Raw genomic sequence first — 16,455 nt, 5'->3', positions numbered from 1 at the left:
TGTTTCGCTGCACACAAATAGAATTTCCAACAGAAGTGTAAATGATTTTAAATCCAGTTTAATAACTGTATTCTCTTTTCCCATACCTGTGATTAAGGTCTTTCAAAGCATTTTTTAAATTATCGACTCCAAAATCATGTTCTTGCATTGTATGTTCTTTTAGCAAGCTACATTTCTTTACTTTGCTTAGAAATGTCTTTAACTCTTTTGCTTGGAAATGCTATTACATCATTTTAATTCCTGTGAATCACATTGAGTTACCTTGTGTATGAAATCCAATGTATAAATAGATCTGCCTTAATAAATATTTACTTTCAAATAAAAGATGTGAAATTGTATAATTTATTGATGATCTCATGACATAGCGACTGCGGTTGGGATGAAATGGACTCAGGTAGTCACATGACGCCATCTACTGGCCGTTTGAGGCACCTACAGAATATTTATAGTATTTAATTAGTGTCATGGTGAGCGAAAGTCTATCCCGGGTGACTTTGGGCAGGAGACGAGATACATCACAGGGAGCATATGGGCAAACTAACATTCACACCTCGGACAAGTTAGTGTCTTTCTAATATGAATGTTTTGGGAATATGGGAGGAGAAACGCCACGCAAGCACGAGGAGAAGATGCAGATGCAAACTCCACAGTCATATCGAATTTGAATCTGAACCTAATAATTGTGAAACACAGGTGTGAACCACAATTTCACTATGCTGATCATGGCCAACCTAGGTAAAGCCACTTTGTCATTCTGTCTGTTGAATTGTATCAAGATATTTAGGGGGGCATACAGTGAAGATGAGGAACTTTTGGGATGCAGAGTGGGTGCTGGGGGGCGGTGCGGTGGACAAAGAGCGTGAGTATTCCACCCTATCTGTCTAGCTCTGCTGCCAGTGGGTCAAAGGAGAAGCAATAAGCCCAATGTCACGCCGCAGAGTGGGTTTCTGCCTTAGTGACAAGAAACGCCGGAGGATGAATCTGGACGCCTTTGCAGAGCTCTGTGCGTAAGTTACCTGACTTGTTATTCCAAATTGGATGCAAATGAGGGTCACAAAGTTGGATCGCTCAGAGCCCCAACAACAGAGACTGAGCAAAAATGAATGTAATTAATATATATATACATATATATAATATATATATATAATATATTCCATTTTGATGACTGCCGAAGGTTCTTTAGCATGTCCTATAACAATGAAGCTACTCTCAAATAGAATATAGTAATTCTTTTTTTTTGTTCATCCAGGGACCATGGAGTAGAGGTGGTGGAGGTAATTGTTTGTCTTATGTTAATAGAAGGATGGGCACCTACAGTAACTTCTCACCTTGATAATTTGTGATAAAAGCAGGACTTGTTGTCTTATACTTATTGTGTGTTTGTGTGATTTCCAAAGTATATGCACACCAGCTTGCAATGCGCTGTTAATGTTAACTATAGTTAATTTCAGCGTGCACTCATGGTCATAGGCGTCATATACAGATGACTGCAACTTTTGTAATCCATGTCTCAGCCACCTGTAGCCACCCCCTATTAGCTTTCTGTGCAGTTTGCTTGAGTAGATATCATTTTAAAAAAACATTTAATGGTGGTACAAAACTATCAGCCAGTATTACGAGTAGTATATATATTTTTGGGGATTTTACTGACATTTTTGTGTGCAATTAAACCAATGCACTCTTTCATAAGCTGGAAAGAAGACAGATTCATGAGAAATACAGAATCAAATGTTTTCTTTTTCTTCTTCAGATTGATCTTTCTCAGCCACTTGGGCCCCAGGGACCCTTCGATGTCATAGTTCACAAGCTGTCCGATGTCATCGTGGAGGCGGAGCATGACAGCCAAGCAAAGCAGCTCCTGGTTAATTTCCAGGTGGAGTTAAAAAGAACCAAGTCAAATCACATGGTTGTTTTAAATGTTAAGCAAGCTGCATTGTGCAATACAGCCTCATCAATTGTTCTGCATTACCATACACTTGTTACCCAACTAGCAGGTGGCAGAATAATACTGGGCGCTTTGCACAAGTGAAATTTAAAAAAAAAAAGAAACTTAAAATACCTGTGTCTGCAAGTGAAATATATTGTTGCGTCATGTTGCAGGCTTATGTGTCAGGTCACAGCAGGACAGTTCTTCTGGATCCCCTGCCTGCCATGACCCAAATTCTAGACCGCTTCGCCTCTTACCGGATCATGAGCAATCTGCAAAATTTACTCCAAGGTCTCATGTTCAGTGATATTACTGCAATAGTAAGATCAACATCATGTTTTCAATGTTTTGTTTGACAGACTGGCACATTTGCAGTCCTCCATACCTTGAGGTCCACAGTGCAAGTGACATGCCTTCCATTCAACAGAAAGTGATGACTCAGAACCTGAGCTTCCCTCTCAGTTCGGTTTTCCACCTCACTCTCAGAAGCCCTTTTAGTACTCACTTGTTATTGTCATATTCGATACACCAAAAGCTTTCAAATACGTCGCTAGCAAGCAACATTGTTGGTTGTCTTTCCTTTTTTTGTTGACAACACCCATCACTTTGTTTACCATTGTCCAGTTTGTAAAACCAGAGTGGCCCATGGTTCTCTTTCCCATGAGGTACGCGCAGTCACATTATTCGACTTGTTTTTATTTGTAGACCTGTGTGCATCCCTCAGTCATTTTGCTTCGTTGCTCAGATGTCGCTGATCTTCAGTGCGCCAAGTCTGGTGGAGATCCATCCTCCGTGTGTCCTCCAGAGTTTTGTCAATCACGGAGCAGTCCTGCACAAAGTGTTTGTTGTCGGAGAAAGACACTTCTGTGTGGAGAGGCCTTCACTCAAGAACTTCCCTGCTGGGCCATGTGGTTAGTGGTTTTTCACTTTCACTTATCCACATTCTTTTGGGTAAGAATGCATGATTACCAACCTGACATTGTTGAAAGGTACAGAAGGGCTGTTGCAGCATCCATCTCTGCGGTTGTGTCAGCATTGATTTGAAGGTCAGCTGTCGTTTGGGTGCTGGAGCTGCATGGGGTCATCCCTCTCCTCTTTTTCATTGCTGCATCAGGGGTGTCTACATTTGGCGCTTTTCTTTTGCGTGCCATCCGCTTTATCTATTAGCGCAACATTGGAAGACAATGATACATTGTAAAATAAAACTCAAGTAACAAGTAACTAAAGTAAAAGAAAATAACTGTACAATTTCTTCAAAAAGGAAACAGAAAAGTGTTTAATTTCATTGTAGTACAGCCCTTAAAACATCCAAGCATATTGTATATATCTCAGAATTTGTCTCTATATTTGATGTATATTAATGTTCATGTTCATACAAGCAGCAGTGGCTTCCATGGGTAAACTCGTGGAGTCGATGTCCCACGTGTTATGGCTAGCAATAGCATGTTTTCGACTGAGAAAGCAGACGATAAATTTACCTCCACAGACGCTGGTATTGGATCGGGATTTTCAGATGTTGGCCCATTTCCACCGACAAAATGCAGAGAGCATATATATGTGTGTGTTTCTTGACATTTTCTACCGTAAATCCCTGCCGTTTACAAGCTTCTAAACAGCGAAGGCATTTCTCTCGGCTCCTCTTCGGCTTTGGAAAAGATATTTTAAAAAAACTCCCCTCATATGATCCCGGTCAGCATATCGCGAGTCGCTCCGGCAGACACCAAAGCAGCAGTATTTTGTTGTAACCATCGTTAATGTTATTTTTGATTTAAAAAAAAAAAAAAGCGAGTTGGTTCTTTGCGCTCTAGCTGTGCGACTCTAAAATTTGTCCGACAACGTCGCGGCGCATGCGCAGTTCCCTGTTCTCAAATGGTCATTTTGGGCTAATTGTGACACGCCCCATTGTGCCAACCCATCATTTTTTTGTGTTCTAAACCAGACCCTGTTCTGCTGGTCTGCTTGTGCTATTTTGTGTTTTTTTGCTTTCTCTAGATAAACTAAACTAAACTAAACTTTTTTCCCTATGCACACTGCCTACAGATAGAGAGACCATCTTCTTTAACAGCCAGCAAGTGTCCAAACCAGAGTCAAGCTCGGATCTCACAGCTGTGAGTATTGTATGATATATTTAAATGAAAAGCCATGATTTATAAGCATCCTTCAGTTGGTTATGTAACAAATTATCTTCAATTAAATAAGGGGGGAGAGGGGGGGCGTAGGTCAAGTGGCAATGACTGATTTTGCGACTGGATTGGGATCGTCAACATTGTACAATGTATTTGTAAAAAGGAGCATCTGTCTCAAAACATGTCTTCTTTCTTCAAGCTGGATGAGCAAATGCCCTGCCTGCCTCCTCCAAGCAAGGAAGCTGTTGCTGCCCTGGTCAAAGAGCTGCGCATTCAGCTCGGCATGGCCCTGTTTGGTGTGGATGTCATCATCAATATACACACATACACTCTCACAGTTATTGATATCAACATCTTTCCAGGTGAACACTAGCACATTCACGCACACAAGACACAGCCACTGGCAGATTGTCCAGGAGTTCTTGTCTTTTGTCAGGTTATGACGGTGTACCCCAGTTTTTCTCTTCTCTGCTCAGCCACATTGAGTCAGTGTTGGACAAACAAGCTTCTTCTGCAGACTCTCCTGAGATGACCAAACACAAAGGGGCGAGAAGCCTCTGAGAAATGATTGTCGTGTTAAGTTATTCTAATCAGAACATGGGCAGCAAATGTGCTTCATATACTTTTATTGATTAATAAATGGCATAGATGACACAGCAGGCACATAACACAGCAGTCTATTGGCCTGTAATATATTTGTACCAATTTTAATGGTTGACTCTCCTCCAGACACATCCTTCATTTACCTTGCTGGTTGATACATCTTACACATATGTACAAAAACAACTCTAAAGTACAGTAAACATTCTTCAATTGTGAAGTGAACAATCTTTGGAATGGATCGTAATAATGTTAGTAGTGTTAATTATTAGTGTGTGTTCACATCAGATTGTAACTTTTGGCTCCACCTATAGAAAAAAAGAGAATGAATTTAATAAACAAGTACTGTATGTGCACTTAAAACACGTATTAAAATACCTGCTCTATTGGCTTACTTAGTAGTCGTTATTGCAATCGCAGTTCTACGTTGTAAAATATTATTGCAGTTAACTGAGTCGCTTGGTAACCCTGTTAAATCTGTACCTTGTGCAATTTGACGCAGTGTCCTCTTGGGGGCGCTCTTGTCTTTTACTTTGTATGACCTTGGCGCAATGATATTTACCCGAGCACAGAGAAGTCAAGACAGCAACCACTGCGAATGTGATGTAACAACACCGAGCGATTATTACGGCTTATTTTTCAGCGTTGGTGTTAACAAAAGACAAGAAAATGGCTTTAAGTGTCTTCCACGTCTCTGCCTCGTACTTGGCTTGTTAAGAGTGCAAAGCTGTCTGAACCTCAAGTGACACGTTGAGACCTGTAAGCTTTAAATACATCAATCCTCATCTACTGTGCACCCACGCACCAAATGTACACCTGACATACGTATCAGCAAACAAGGTCCATTTGTGTTTTGTTGTTCGTCACAAACAGTCGGATTTTAACAGTACACCAGCCTAATGAAAGAATCTTTTTTGTTGTTGTTGAGAATAATAAATGTTTACCCTTGGGTAGAAATATCACATAACAGTCATAACACTTCACATATAGGTATCGGTTATTGCACAAAACAGATACTGATACACACAAATTGCTTATATACGTAACATTTGAGACAAGAAGCACTGTGTGCCTGTTTTGATGACTCAGCACTATAATTTCTAGGCATTTCTAGGAAGAAATGGCATTTAAATGAAAGTGCTGAATGCTTGCTTCTGTGGCAGTTGGTGAATGATTCCACCTGTCAACTAAACATTTACAGGTTATTCTAGCAAGCCATGGATTGAGAGCTCCTAAACTAAAATTAGCATTGACACTGATGAAACAGTTCCCAGAAAAAAATCATTTTGCATCCAAAGAAGGGACACAGATGCTGTTAATGGGAATCAGGCGAGCTGAATGTTTGAATGAGAATGCAACCAAGAGCTATTGTGTGTGTGGGTGTTTATCCTCTCCGCAGCTCTCTCAGCTCTGCGGCAACTTCACGCAACTGGGCTTCAATCTCCAGCAGCTCCTGCAAATGGAAAGGAGAGATGCAGACAACAATGTAAGGTTTCACGTTACAGTCCTCACATTGAGTACCCGGATACATATAGTTTTTGATAATAGCCAACAGTGCTTGACTATTAACTGATAAGAAGATACCAGGGGCGGAGCTATGTGGTGGCCATTGGTAGTCGTGGCCACCATTGTCTGCTCACCAGCCACCCCACTGGACACCCCAACGACAACAGGATGATTTTGATCAAAGTTATTATTCTGTGGTGCGGATAATCAACCAAGTGAAAATTTGTAACTCCATGTACCACCATAGAAATGATTATGAAGCAAATTTGATGTCTGAATGACAACATGTTCCTTTGACGTACCTCTCCTTCATCATCTTCCAAAGCACCTTCATCCTCATCTTCATCCTCTCTGATGTAGTCATCCTCATCATCCTCATCCTCCCCACGCGGATCGTCGTCGTCGTCGTCCTGGTCCTTCAACCTCTCCCTCTCAAACTGGCGAGTGGCCTCATCGCTGGCTTTCTCCATCACTCTCTTCTGCTGCGGCTCCTTCACCTCCACCCCTCCCTCTTCGCTCCTTGCTTCACTCTCACCTCTACCCTTGTCACCCTCTTTTCCGTCCCCCTCAGGCTTGCTCTGGTCCGCGTCATCATCGCTCTTCTGCGCTCGCGCCTCGTCTTGCACTCTTTGCATCTTCTTGACTAGCTCGTCCAGCTCCTCCTGCTTCTCCTTCCTCGCCTTCTCCTCCTCTGGGTTATTCTTGCTCGTCAGCTCCTTCAGCTCCTTCTCCACCTTCTCCTTCTCTGCGCTCAGCTCTAACTCATCCTTCCTCTGGTCGTCAAAACTCTTTTGCTGGAATTCCTCTTTGTCTGCGGCCATCTTTTGCTTGGTGTCGTCTTCCGCCTGGCCATTTTCTGACGACTGGCTTTTTGGGCTTCCTCTTTCCTTCATCTCGTAACGCTTTTTCTTCAACTCTCTCAGCAGCTCTTTGAGCTCTTCATCATTTCTCTCCTCCTTTTCCTTCTTGCTGATCTCTTCAGCTAGCAGCTCCTCAAGCTCCTTAGCTCTCTCCTCTTCATCGTGGATCCCCGTATCGTCTACCTTTGGCTCATCCATCTCCCTCCTCTTGGGGTTACCTTCCATTGTTGTTTTGCCCGCATCGCTCTCGTCATCCTTCGACTCCAAATCACCCTCCTCATCAGCTGGATTGTACTCATACCGCTCTCTCTCTGCAATAGTTAGCAACAACATTGCTCATTTCAATTTGCACACAATAGCTATAGAAATATAATTACAGTGATCCCCCGCCATAATCACAGTTAATCTTTTGTGTACCTGAATTTTTTGTGTTATTACTGATTATAGTCAAGGCTAAATTTAGTGTTGCGCGCTTTCACTGTATTACCTCATTGTGCTACCTTGAGATGGTTCCCGACTGTGCTGCAGTAAGTCATTGATCCCATAGAGAAGAAAAAATATATGCTACTGAGTCATTGTGTAGGCTCTGCCTGTATTTATTGGTGCTGGATTTATGTTTTACCTACTTGGGTCAGATGTACAGCAGCTCAATAAATCTTGGTGTCAGCTTTTAAACATTGGCGTTTGACACAAAATGGATAAATGGATGGATGGATAGCACCATAATCTTCATATTTACGATTTTACAATGTATTTCTCATGATAAACGGTGGTTCACTGTATTTCTCATTGAGAAAGGAAAAACAGTAGGAATTAAAGGCGTACCATCATCAGCCAGCCTCTGCAGCTCCCCAAGCAGACCCTGGTGTCTTTGCACTTCATCAAGTTCCGCTGCATAAAATTAAACACTCCACATAATAAAATCGTAGACAGACAACAGCATCGCACCAAGCAAGGGTGTTGCCACCTATTCAATTCAGTGCAACTACAAATTCAAATGCAGGGCGTGATCAACGTAGGATGGTCCCTAAATAAAGCGAGTCGAAGTTATGAACGTCATGCAATAATTTAGTTCAACACGAGCTTCACATAACATTAGTGGTCGATAGTTACAGTTTTTCAGCAAGTGAATCAGGAAAAAAATGCAAAGCGGAAGAGAAGTTGTTGATTTAACTTCACACTCAGGTAACTATTAATAAGATGCATAAATTTTATCTGTGACACAAGAATTATGTCCTGCTCATTTGTCATTTAATAGCATTTATAGGGTCAACTGCTTTAATGTAATGCACACGTGTGGCTGTTTAGGATGTCAAATGTTGCTTACAGGCAAAAGGATGTAGCATATACAGTTGATGATTACGATCAAATGATCACAAAGCAATATGAATGTCATATGGTATAGTACATGAATATTTTGGACTCCAAACTGGAGCATCTTATGTGGCTACGTGGATATGTATTATATATCACCTGCTAGCTGAGGGCCACATTCATGTTGCGACCCATCTTCATTCAACGTTTCTTGAATAATACATTCAACCTTGAGGATAAAAAAAAAAAAAAAAAAAAAGAATTTTGGATGAAAATTTGGAATATCCAGTACACAAAGAGGAGAAAAAGAAGGTAAACGCAGACTCAATACAGACCTTTGCATCATTGAGGGGTGATATTACTGGCCGACATCCCACTGGTGCAAAAAAAAGGAGAATTAGAGTAAACATCTTTTCAATGTCTGCCACAATGGCAAACAAAAAAAAAAAGAACAAAACCAAGCAGTGTTTGATGCTGTCAAAGAGGGAGGACTTGTTATCAGCTAAGCACTGTTCCCTTGGTGAAGTGAAGTGCCAGTGCAAAGGAGCTTACATCTCTCCCGGGCTCACACACACACAATAACACGCGCATGCACACACACTGTTCCCAGGGGCACAAGCCTGCAGGTAGTTTCCATCCGGGGCTAAATCTGTCTCCAATCCCTTACTGCCATTATATCATTAAAGGTAACCTAAGCAGTGCAGCACTTCCCTGCTAGCTAAATGTCAGCCCATACTGTAGATTGTTGGACATAATGCATTTCCCCTTATACATACACCGATTAAAAAAGGAAAACATGTTTGCAATATATTCAAAAGAAAGTTTGATCAAATATTACTATTGACTGATTTTAATATGCAGTGGTTGCCTACAGCACTAAGATTATAAATACACAGAAACACTCAGATTATTTTGCTGTCATATATTTACCTATCCACTGCTTTCAGGCAAAATTCATAAAGCATAATCCCCATTAGCCAATAGGCACAATAAAATAAAATAAAATAAAAATTGCCTATGCCATACAATACAATGAAATAAAATAACATAAAAATTGCCTATGCCACTTGCGTCCACTAGGCTATTAAAGCAAACTATGAGAGTGGTGCAAGGAACAGCAAGTCTGACAGACAAATAAATTATAACAAAAATGACATAACATGAACTTCAATTGAATGACTGAGCCTAAACCAGATGACATTGGACAAGAGGCAGGGTACACCTAACCTGTCATTCACTGACGATTGCTACTTTGTGACACACTGGAACAACAGCATAAAACTGCTAACAGTTGTCAACAACTGGCCCCAATGTTACACTGTTGGTACCAGCTTGTGCTCGGAGCAGCAGGATTAGTCCCATTAAGGGAAGCTGTTTGAGCACATTCCAAAATCCTCGATATCCAGGTTAAGGTTCGTGTTCTTGCTCATAAGACAATTCAGTGCACTAGTAGAACAACTAGTTGAACGGCAATCGCACAAGGAAAGTTTTTCTAGGGGCTTGCACTGTTGTATGACATTTATGCACAATATAGAAGGCCAACTTTCAACTTTAATATGGCAACTACTGATAGAATTATTTGACACAGTTGTCAACTGGTGCACAGTTTTGCCATACTAGCAAGTAGTTGTCCAATTAGTATGAAAAGAAATGTCCCACAAGTAAGGACAAAAAGCAAGTATATGGACCTCAAACTGGATCTTAAACGAATGAGCACTGGCATTTATCTGATGAACATATCTTCTATTGATGACAAAGAACGTACTAGTATTTGGACCTAGTGGCATCTTTTTGCCATGGTATTTGACGGCAGAAATGTGCCACAAAATAATATTTTTTAAAAAAATCACACTAAATTGAATGCAAAGTTTTCACCATTATATTAGACATTTTTCACCAGCATCACTCCACATCTTGTTGCAGGCTTGTTACTGTCACATGAGTGTGGCTCAAACTTGCAGAAAGAAATTCCTTCTATTTTTACATACTGTACTAGGCCAACAGTTGATTCTGGTCATTCAGTATCAGAACCATCTTTCAATATCATTCCACATCTTTTCACCAACAGCAGCCTGCTGGGATATAATCCGGTGGCTGAAAACTTTCAACCAACCAATTTTCTCAGGAATATATATATATGCATGGTTGTCAACACACGTGGTAAGCTAAATTCGTTTTTTTTTTTTTCTTCATTTGTTAATGCAATATGTTTTTTTAAAGTTCTGTTTTATTAGTTCTATTTTTTTCTTGGCCATTCTTTAGTATAGTTACGACATAAAGTCAACTATGTGCGTGCGTGTGCAAGCGCGGGATCAAGATGTGGGTGTTCCGCACAAGGTGTGATTCGAGGTAGGACCGCCACTGCACGGACATCAAATATATCGAATGCTGCAAGGGGACTTGAAATATAACACCTAAAAAAAAAAAAGATGCACATACCAGGACGAATTTACAGTAGCACGCACGTGGGTTGCCTGTTCTCTCTTCATGCTAAACTACAAATTTGAGCTGTTTCCATTGAGCAAAATGTGATTCCATCTAAAAATGCTTCGGACTTGCAGTGACGCTGAATTTGTTGATTACCTAACAGATTTAAGGCAGTCGTATGGGAAAGACGTAGCCTCGATTCAGACAGTTATCCGCATTGTGTGTCCGACAAAAGCAAGAATAGCGAAATCACTGACCTCCCACGGCTGCCAACAGACAGACTGCGGCGGTCAGCAATCCCATAGGATCCAAAATGTTGTTCCTTCCAGGAGATATCATTCAACCCGCGGGTTGGATGCGAATGCCAGTCATCACACACATACACACACGTAACACCCTGGATGAGGAGTGAGGTACTGAGCAAGAGGCTTGCACAGCGGCGTGCACGCGCGCGCGTTTGTTAGGTCAAGTGACGTAGTCCTGCAATATGGTGAGGCTTATGCCACCTGTATTGCGCAAATACAATGCCCCATTTATGCAAATTTGGAGTGATGCGATATCCCATTTATATATCGCATCACTCCAAATTTGAATTTACTGGTATAGTATCGGAATCGTCACTTTCGTACATGTAGAACAATCGAACTTGCATACAAATGTGACTACGGCATATATTTTTCTCATGTTTTGATTTATTGCATCGAGATGTAAATCCAGTACAGTATTTACAATGCCGTGTTGAGCTCTAAAGCGCCCCCTACAGGCAGACAGCAACAATCGCCCAATACCTTTGTGATGTATTACTGCTATTACAGCACCTTGTTCACGAACACAATACACAAGCCAAGACGTAGTTAGTTCTCTGCTGGCCTGAATAATAAATGTGACCTACATTTACAACCTACTCTAATATTTGCACCACAAGATTGCATTAATATTTTTCCAAATGTATTATCATTTCATAACTTTTCTTGGCTGCACTGCTCTGTTCTCATTAGATATACATTAGATTTTTTTCCCTCCAATCAGATTTGAGCTGCTATGTTCCAATGTCAATTTAACCACCTTTGGGCCTTCAGAATCAGTTCTATTGACTACTGTCAAATAAATATTAATAACGGGAAGTACAGAATGTCTTTAAGCAATTGCATTCAAGATCATTCTCACGCTCAGTATTGATGTCAGCAATTTTTGGTCATTGGTTGGTAAGCGCAAAACTTGCTACAGCGGCAGACATTACAAGAGAATGAAAAAAAATCAACATCTCTGGTGAGTAGGTTTTCTTAAACGTTTTATGGCATATTAAAAGTTGATTTTGAACTGCTTCAGATAATGAACATGACAGTTGTGTGCTGCCAGTTTGCCTTTCCGTACCCGACTAATAGTATCTATAAGTTAAACATGATAGTGGTAGTGAAGGTGCATTATGTCAGTTCCATTAAGAGGCCACTGAAGACTCGTGTACCAAATGCACGACCCACCACCGAATACAGTAAATGTAAAACATTCATCATAATAAGTGTGAAAATAAAAAACTAAGCAGCATGATGCCGTCCTGGAAGGTACCATGGCAAACACAGACTGAGTGGCATCATGATTGATTAACTATATTATGTATTGTATAGTGACAATGAGTCTGGCTATACAATCCATGCAGGAAGCACAGGTCACAGAAAAGCGAACCAAAAGCGAGGTCATGGAATGCTGTAAAAAAATTAAATATATAGGTTTTAAAAATGACTTAGATGAATTGTAATGTGACTGCATACATTATTTGCAACAGCGGTGTCACGTAATTGTGGGAGAAGGCCTGGGTCGGCGGCTGGGCTGGTTGGGACCAATGTATTTCAGAGGAGTGCACTTTGGCTTCTCAATTATTTCAAGACCCATATATGGTTGCAAGGCTCTGGGGACGTGCACTGATCCTTCCTACGGGCACAGAACATGTAATAACATACTTTTATGTTTATCGTGTACTGTGTCTCGTCACCGTGGGATAGGGGAAACGTAATTTCGATTTCTTTGTGTCTTGACAATAAAGCTGACTTTGACTTTGATATTGAAACAACAATTAACTTTGCATAGAAATGACTTTCGACAAAAATAGGTAATCTTAAAATCAGTGTATGTAACACTGGAATAATCTTACTTTGGTTTGGTGAGTCTCCAGAATGGCAATGATAGTTCTGGGGATGGCACATGCAGTGGCATTCACCTAAAGACAAAACACACACCAAGCAGGTTTGCTGAATGCTAAAACAGCAGGAAAAATACCAGAGCGTCTCCTCAGCAGTCTTACTGTGTGGGCGTACTGCAAGCTGCCGTCGTCTCTCTCATAGAGGATGTTGAGGCGTCTGCTCTGATAGTCAGTACAGTTTGACCCACTAGAAATCTGAAAAGAAATTGTTGTCACATTGCAAAAGCTTGCTTGCAATGCTACGAAATCTAATAAATGGGGAAATATCACTTTGTATTTTGCAATATTTCTGTTCAGGTAATTGTTTTCTTGTATAAAAAAACCAACAGTAAAACAATAATATTACATGTACAGTATTAACAATAATGGAGGTAAGAATGTTTTGCTGACCTCGCCATAACTGTTCCTTCCGGGCATCCACGCTTCAATGTCATACTTTCTGTATGCTGGAGGACCCAACTCCTGTGTTGGCATGTCTAACACTCTGGGGGGGAAAAAAAAACATTCTCATAATTACAAGAAGAAATCTGTGATCAGAAATATGGTGCGGGATTTCATTGAGTGCCTTTTCTGACCTGTAGTGTAGCTCCAGAGCAGAAAATATCTCTTTTTGCAAGGAGACAAACTCCTCGAGGAGCTCAGTGCTCTCCTGCCCAGTCTCATTTGCCGTCACGCCAAACATTTCTACCTAGACACACACAAGACACCATTTTAAACTTATTATTCATTTGTCATTCTACAGCAATTTGATCGTAAAGGTTACTACTGTAGCAGCCAATTGATGCTCTACTGACCTTATTGAAGTGATGAACTCTGAAGAGGCCCCAGGTCTCTCTCCCTGTGTCTGTCTCTGCTCTGTAACATGTACTGCTACACACCGTCCTGAAGCAGTCAGAAGGCAGCAAGTCAGCTACAAATACTTCAAATAGCATAATGTCACTGGAAGTAAGAGGGCACTTCATACCTGACAGGCACATCTTTCAAATTAACTGCGTGATCCATGAAATAACCTGGGGAGGAGAGGTATCACACACGTGCAAAATTAGCATCTCAAGGACCCTGTTTACAAGTGTCATCAAATCAAAAACTGGAATGAGCATCTATGCAGTGGTGCTGTGGTGCCATAATGTTCAGTTTGTTGTAGGAGGAAAATTAAATCTGTAGAAAACAGTAGGGAAGACCTGCCACGCCGACTTCTCCGGTCCCAGCCAGGTTTAGGTCTGGGAAACGAGTCGGGTCCAGTGAGTAGACCTGAGAGCGATGGGCGTTGGGCTGCATGCCACATCCCTCCTGAAGATAAGACAATCAATGAGGTTCTTTCAATAGGTGTTACTTGGACAATGTCAATCAATAACTAGCTCAAATTGATTCGTGTATTGAACGCCATTAATTCGGGTTTGATTCCATTTTGATTTTGGAGAAGCAGCCTTCCTTCTACTTGACGTGATGCAAATGTTTTCACCTGATGTTTTTGTTTGCCTAAATTGTGTGCATGTTTAAATGAATGATTGTGTCATGCAGTCCAAATAACAGAAACCAAAAATGGGAGACTTTGCTACTTACAAACACTGCACCCTTCAGCATGTCAGGTACAACCATGGGAATGAAGCCCTGTCAGAGCAAAAAAAAAAAAGAATATTACAAATATTAAACACAAAGACTTATGCCACACATTTGTTTTACCAATATCTAATCTTTCAGCAGCTTACACGGCGTTGCAGTGTGTCGAGAGCAAAGTTTTGGAGTGCAATCTGAAGTCTGGCCCCTGCCCCCCTCAGATAATAAGATCTGTGACCCGAGACATGAGCGAGATGCCTGAAGCAGAGCAAAGATATGCACTCAAATAAGTGTATGCGTCTGGGAAAGTATTGAGAAAGTAAATCCATATTCACATGGTCAACCAAGAACGAAAACTATCATCGATAAGAGTGTCATCTTCATCACCTCTGCCTGATGAGGCCACCCAACTGCTCCCCCAGTTCGACATGGCCTCTGGGCTCGAAGTCAAATTCTTCAACAAAGAAAGAAAATCTTTTTACTTCACTGTACATGTATTTAAAGAATGTATTTACTCGTCAAAGCAGCTCAAAACACTCACCAGGTTTCTGCCCAACCAGCTCCACTACCTTTGCTTGGCTCTCATCTCCAATCGGCTGTGGAAAGATTTGAAATGTCAGAAATATCACGCTACACATAGAGAATAAAATAGCTCTTGCGCATATCTGCCTTTCAGTGAATTCTCACAACATCAGGGTGTGTGGTGTTGGGTAGACGGAGTGCTCGGCTATAGTGTTCCTGATCCAGCTGAGTCTCTTTGGGATAGAGATCGTTGAGTCTTTTACGGACCTCTCGACCTCGTAGCAGTGCCTGGTTGTACTCTGAAAGCTGTATGGTGGACACGTGTTAGGAACAACGGTCAATGGTAGTGATTCCATTTAATATCTGTACAGAATTATTGAGTGTTAACATTTGACTTACATTGGCGAGGGCTTTCTTTCTGTGTTTTGCCTAAGAACAGATGACTCGTCAAATTCATGACTCTGGCTTTTGATCGCAGAGAGACACGCATGCACACATGAACGTATAGGTTAAGACTGCAGATATATTACTGTAAGTCAGGCGTGGCATATAGATGTTTAACTGATGACTAAAAATGATGATTTGTGGAAAGGATTCTTAAAGAAATTGAGGCAATTTGGGCTGTACTACTGGACTGCAACCTGTTGAGGCGCTGTTGGTTAATCATCAAGTTTCTGGACTAAAGTTTAAGCAGCTTTGTGACTTGCTACAAACTTGGTTGACACCGTAGAAACACACTGAATGTATTTTTGCACAGACAGAAATATGCATTCAAATATAAGAGCAAGAACAATAATTATTTTTAAATATCAGACAGGACCTTATTGAGACCATGGATCTTTTTTAACACGGAATACTGTAATGACTTTGCTGTACTGACCACTAAAGCTCTGACAGTTCCACTAATAAGCTGCTTCTGCTGTTCCAGCTCAGCAATTTCCCTTCGCACTGCCTGGAGCTGCTGCCACACACGCACCTAAAAGAAAACATACGCCCATGCCAACAAATCTTGAAAACTAAATTGAAGACAACGTTAAAATGTGACTGTTTTTATGCCACTTACAATTTCCTTGACATCTTCCCCGCGCAGCTCGCCTTTCCTGCTCTCTACATTAGCTATGACTTTGTCGGTCTGCTCACACACCGCTCTCATGTCCAACTGAGGCTTGTCGCTATACCCCTCACGAACATGCTCATACAAGCTGCTGCGATGAGAAAAGCGACGGGGGACTATAAAACACACCCTTTGCGTTGAGAAATGTCGCACTACAGGCGACAATACCAACTTTGCAAAGCTTCTAGTAGAGGAACAGGCGACCAAGTAAGTCGCCATGTTGGATTTAAGACGGCTGGTGCATTCATGGTAATAGGAATTTCTACAATACACGTGATTGGCACTGACAACCACGCGATACCGTA

General features: G+C 41.2%; 3 protein-coding genes across 3 annotated transcripts; 1 reads left to right on the top strand and 2 right to left on the bottom strand.

Moving 5' to 3' along the window:
* The first annotated feature begins 536 nt into the window (after positions 1–536).
* LOC119132639 (inositol-tetrakisphosphate 1-kinase-like) lies at positions 537–5,045 on the top strand. The gene is made up of 10 exons (XM_037268066.1): positions 537–1,007; positions 1,250–1,274; positions 1,751–1,873; positions 2,101–2,218; positions 2,287–2,388; positions 2,552–2,592; positions 2,673–2,838; positions 3,968–4,035; positions 4,253–4,415; positions 4,490–5,045. The coding sequence occupies exons 1-10, from the start codon at positions 925–927 to the stop codon at positions 4,612–4,614; spliced, it is 1,014 nt and encodes a 337-aa protein (XP_037123961.1). The 5' UTR covers positions 537–924; the 3' UTR covers positions 4,615–5,045.
* A 531-nt stretch (positions 5,046–5,576) lies between these two features.
* LOC119132638 (DNA ligase 1) lies at positions 5,577–11,230 on the bottom strand. Its single transcript, XM_037268065.1, has 6 exons — positions 11,018–11,230; positions 8,669–8,709; positions 8,493–8,562; positions 7,845–7,910; positions 6,462–7,330; positions 5,577–6,106 (listed from the first exon to the last, which is right to left on the bottom strand). The coding sequence occupies exons 1-6, from the start codon at positions 11,097–11,099 to the stop codon at positions 6,038–6,040; spliced, it is 1,197 nt and encodes a 398-aa protein (XP_037123960.1). The 5' UTR covers positions 11,100–11,230; the 3' UTR covers positions 5,577–6,037.
* A 202-nt stretch (positions 11,231–11,432) lies between these two features.
* On the bottom strand, positions 11,433–16,400 carry sars2 (seryl-tRNA synthetase 2, mitochondrial). Its single transcript, XM_037267021.1, has 16 exons — positions 16,100–16,400; positions 15,917–16,012; positions 15,436–15,465; positions 15,202–15,342; positions 15,056–15,110; positions 14,902–14,968; positions 14,667–14,772; positions 14,521–14,568; positions 14,139–14,247; positions 13,922–13,967; positions 13,752–13,839; positions 13,533–13,645; positions 13,348–13,441; positions 13,060–13,152; positions 12,910–12,975; positions 11,433–12,689 (listed from the first exon to the last, which is right to left on the bottom strand). Exons 1-16 carry the CDS (start codon positions 16,367–16,369, stop codon positions 12,549–12,551), a joined length of 1,563 nt encoding a protein of 520 aa, XP_037122916.1. The 5' UTR covers positions 16,370–16,400; the 3' UTR covers positions 11,433–12,548.
* Positions 16,401–16,455: the final 55 nt, after the last annotated feature.

This window comes from Syngnathus acus, chromosome 13, assembly GCF_901709675.1.
Source record: "Syngnathus acus chromosome 13, fSynAcu1.2, whole genome shotgun sequence".
Taxonomy (NCBI): Eukaryota; Metazoa; Chordata; class Actinopteri; order Syngnathiformes; family Syngnathidae; genus Syngnathus; species Syngnathus acus.
This window is presented reverse-complemented; position numbering and strand designations above follow the sequence as displayed.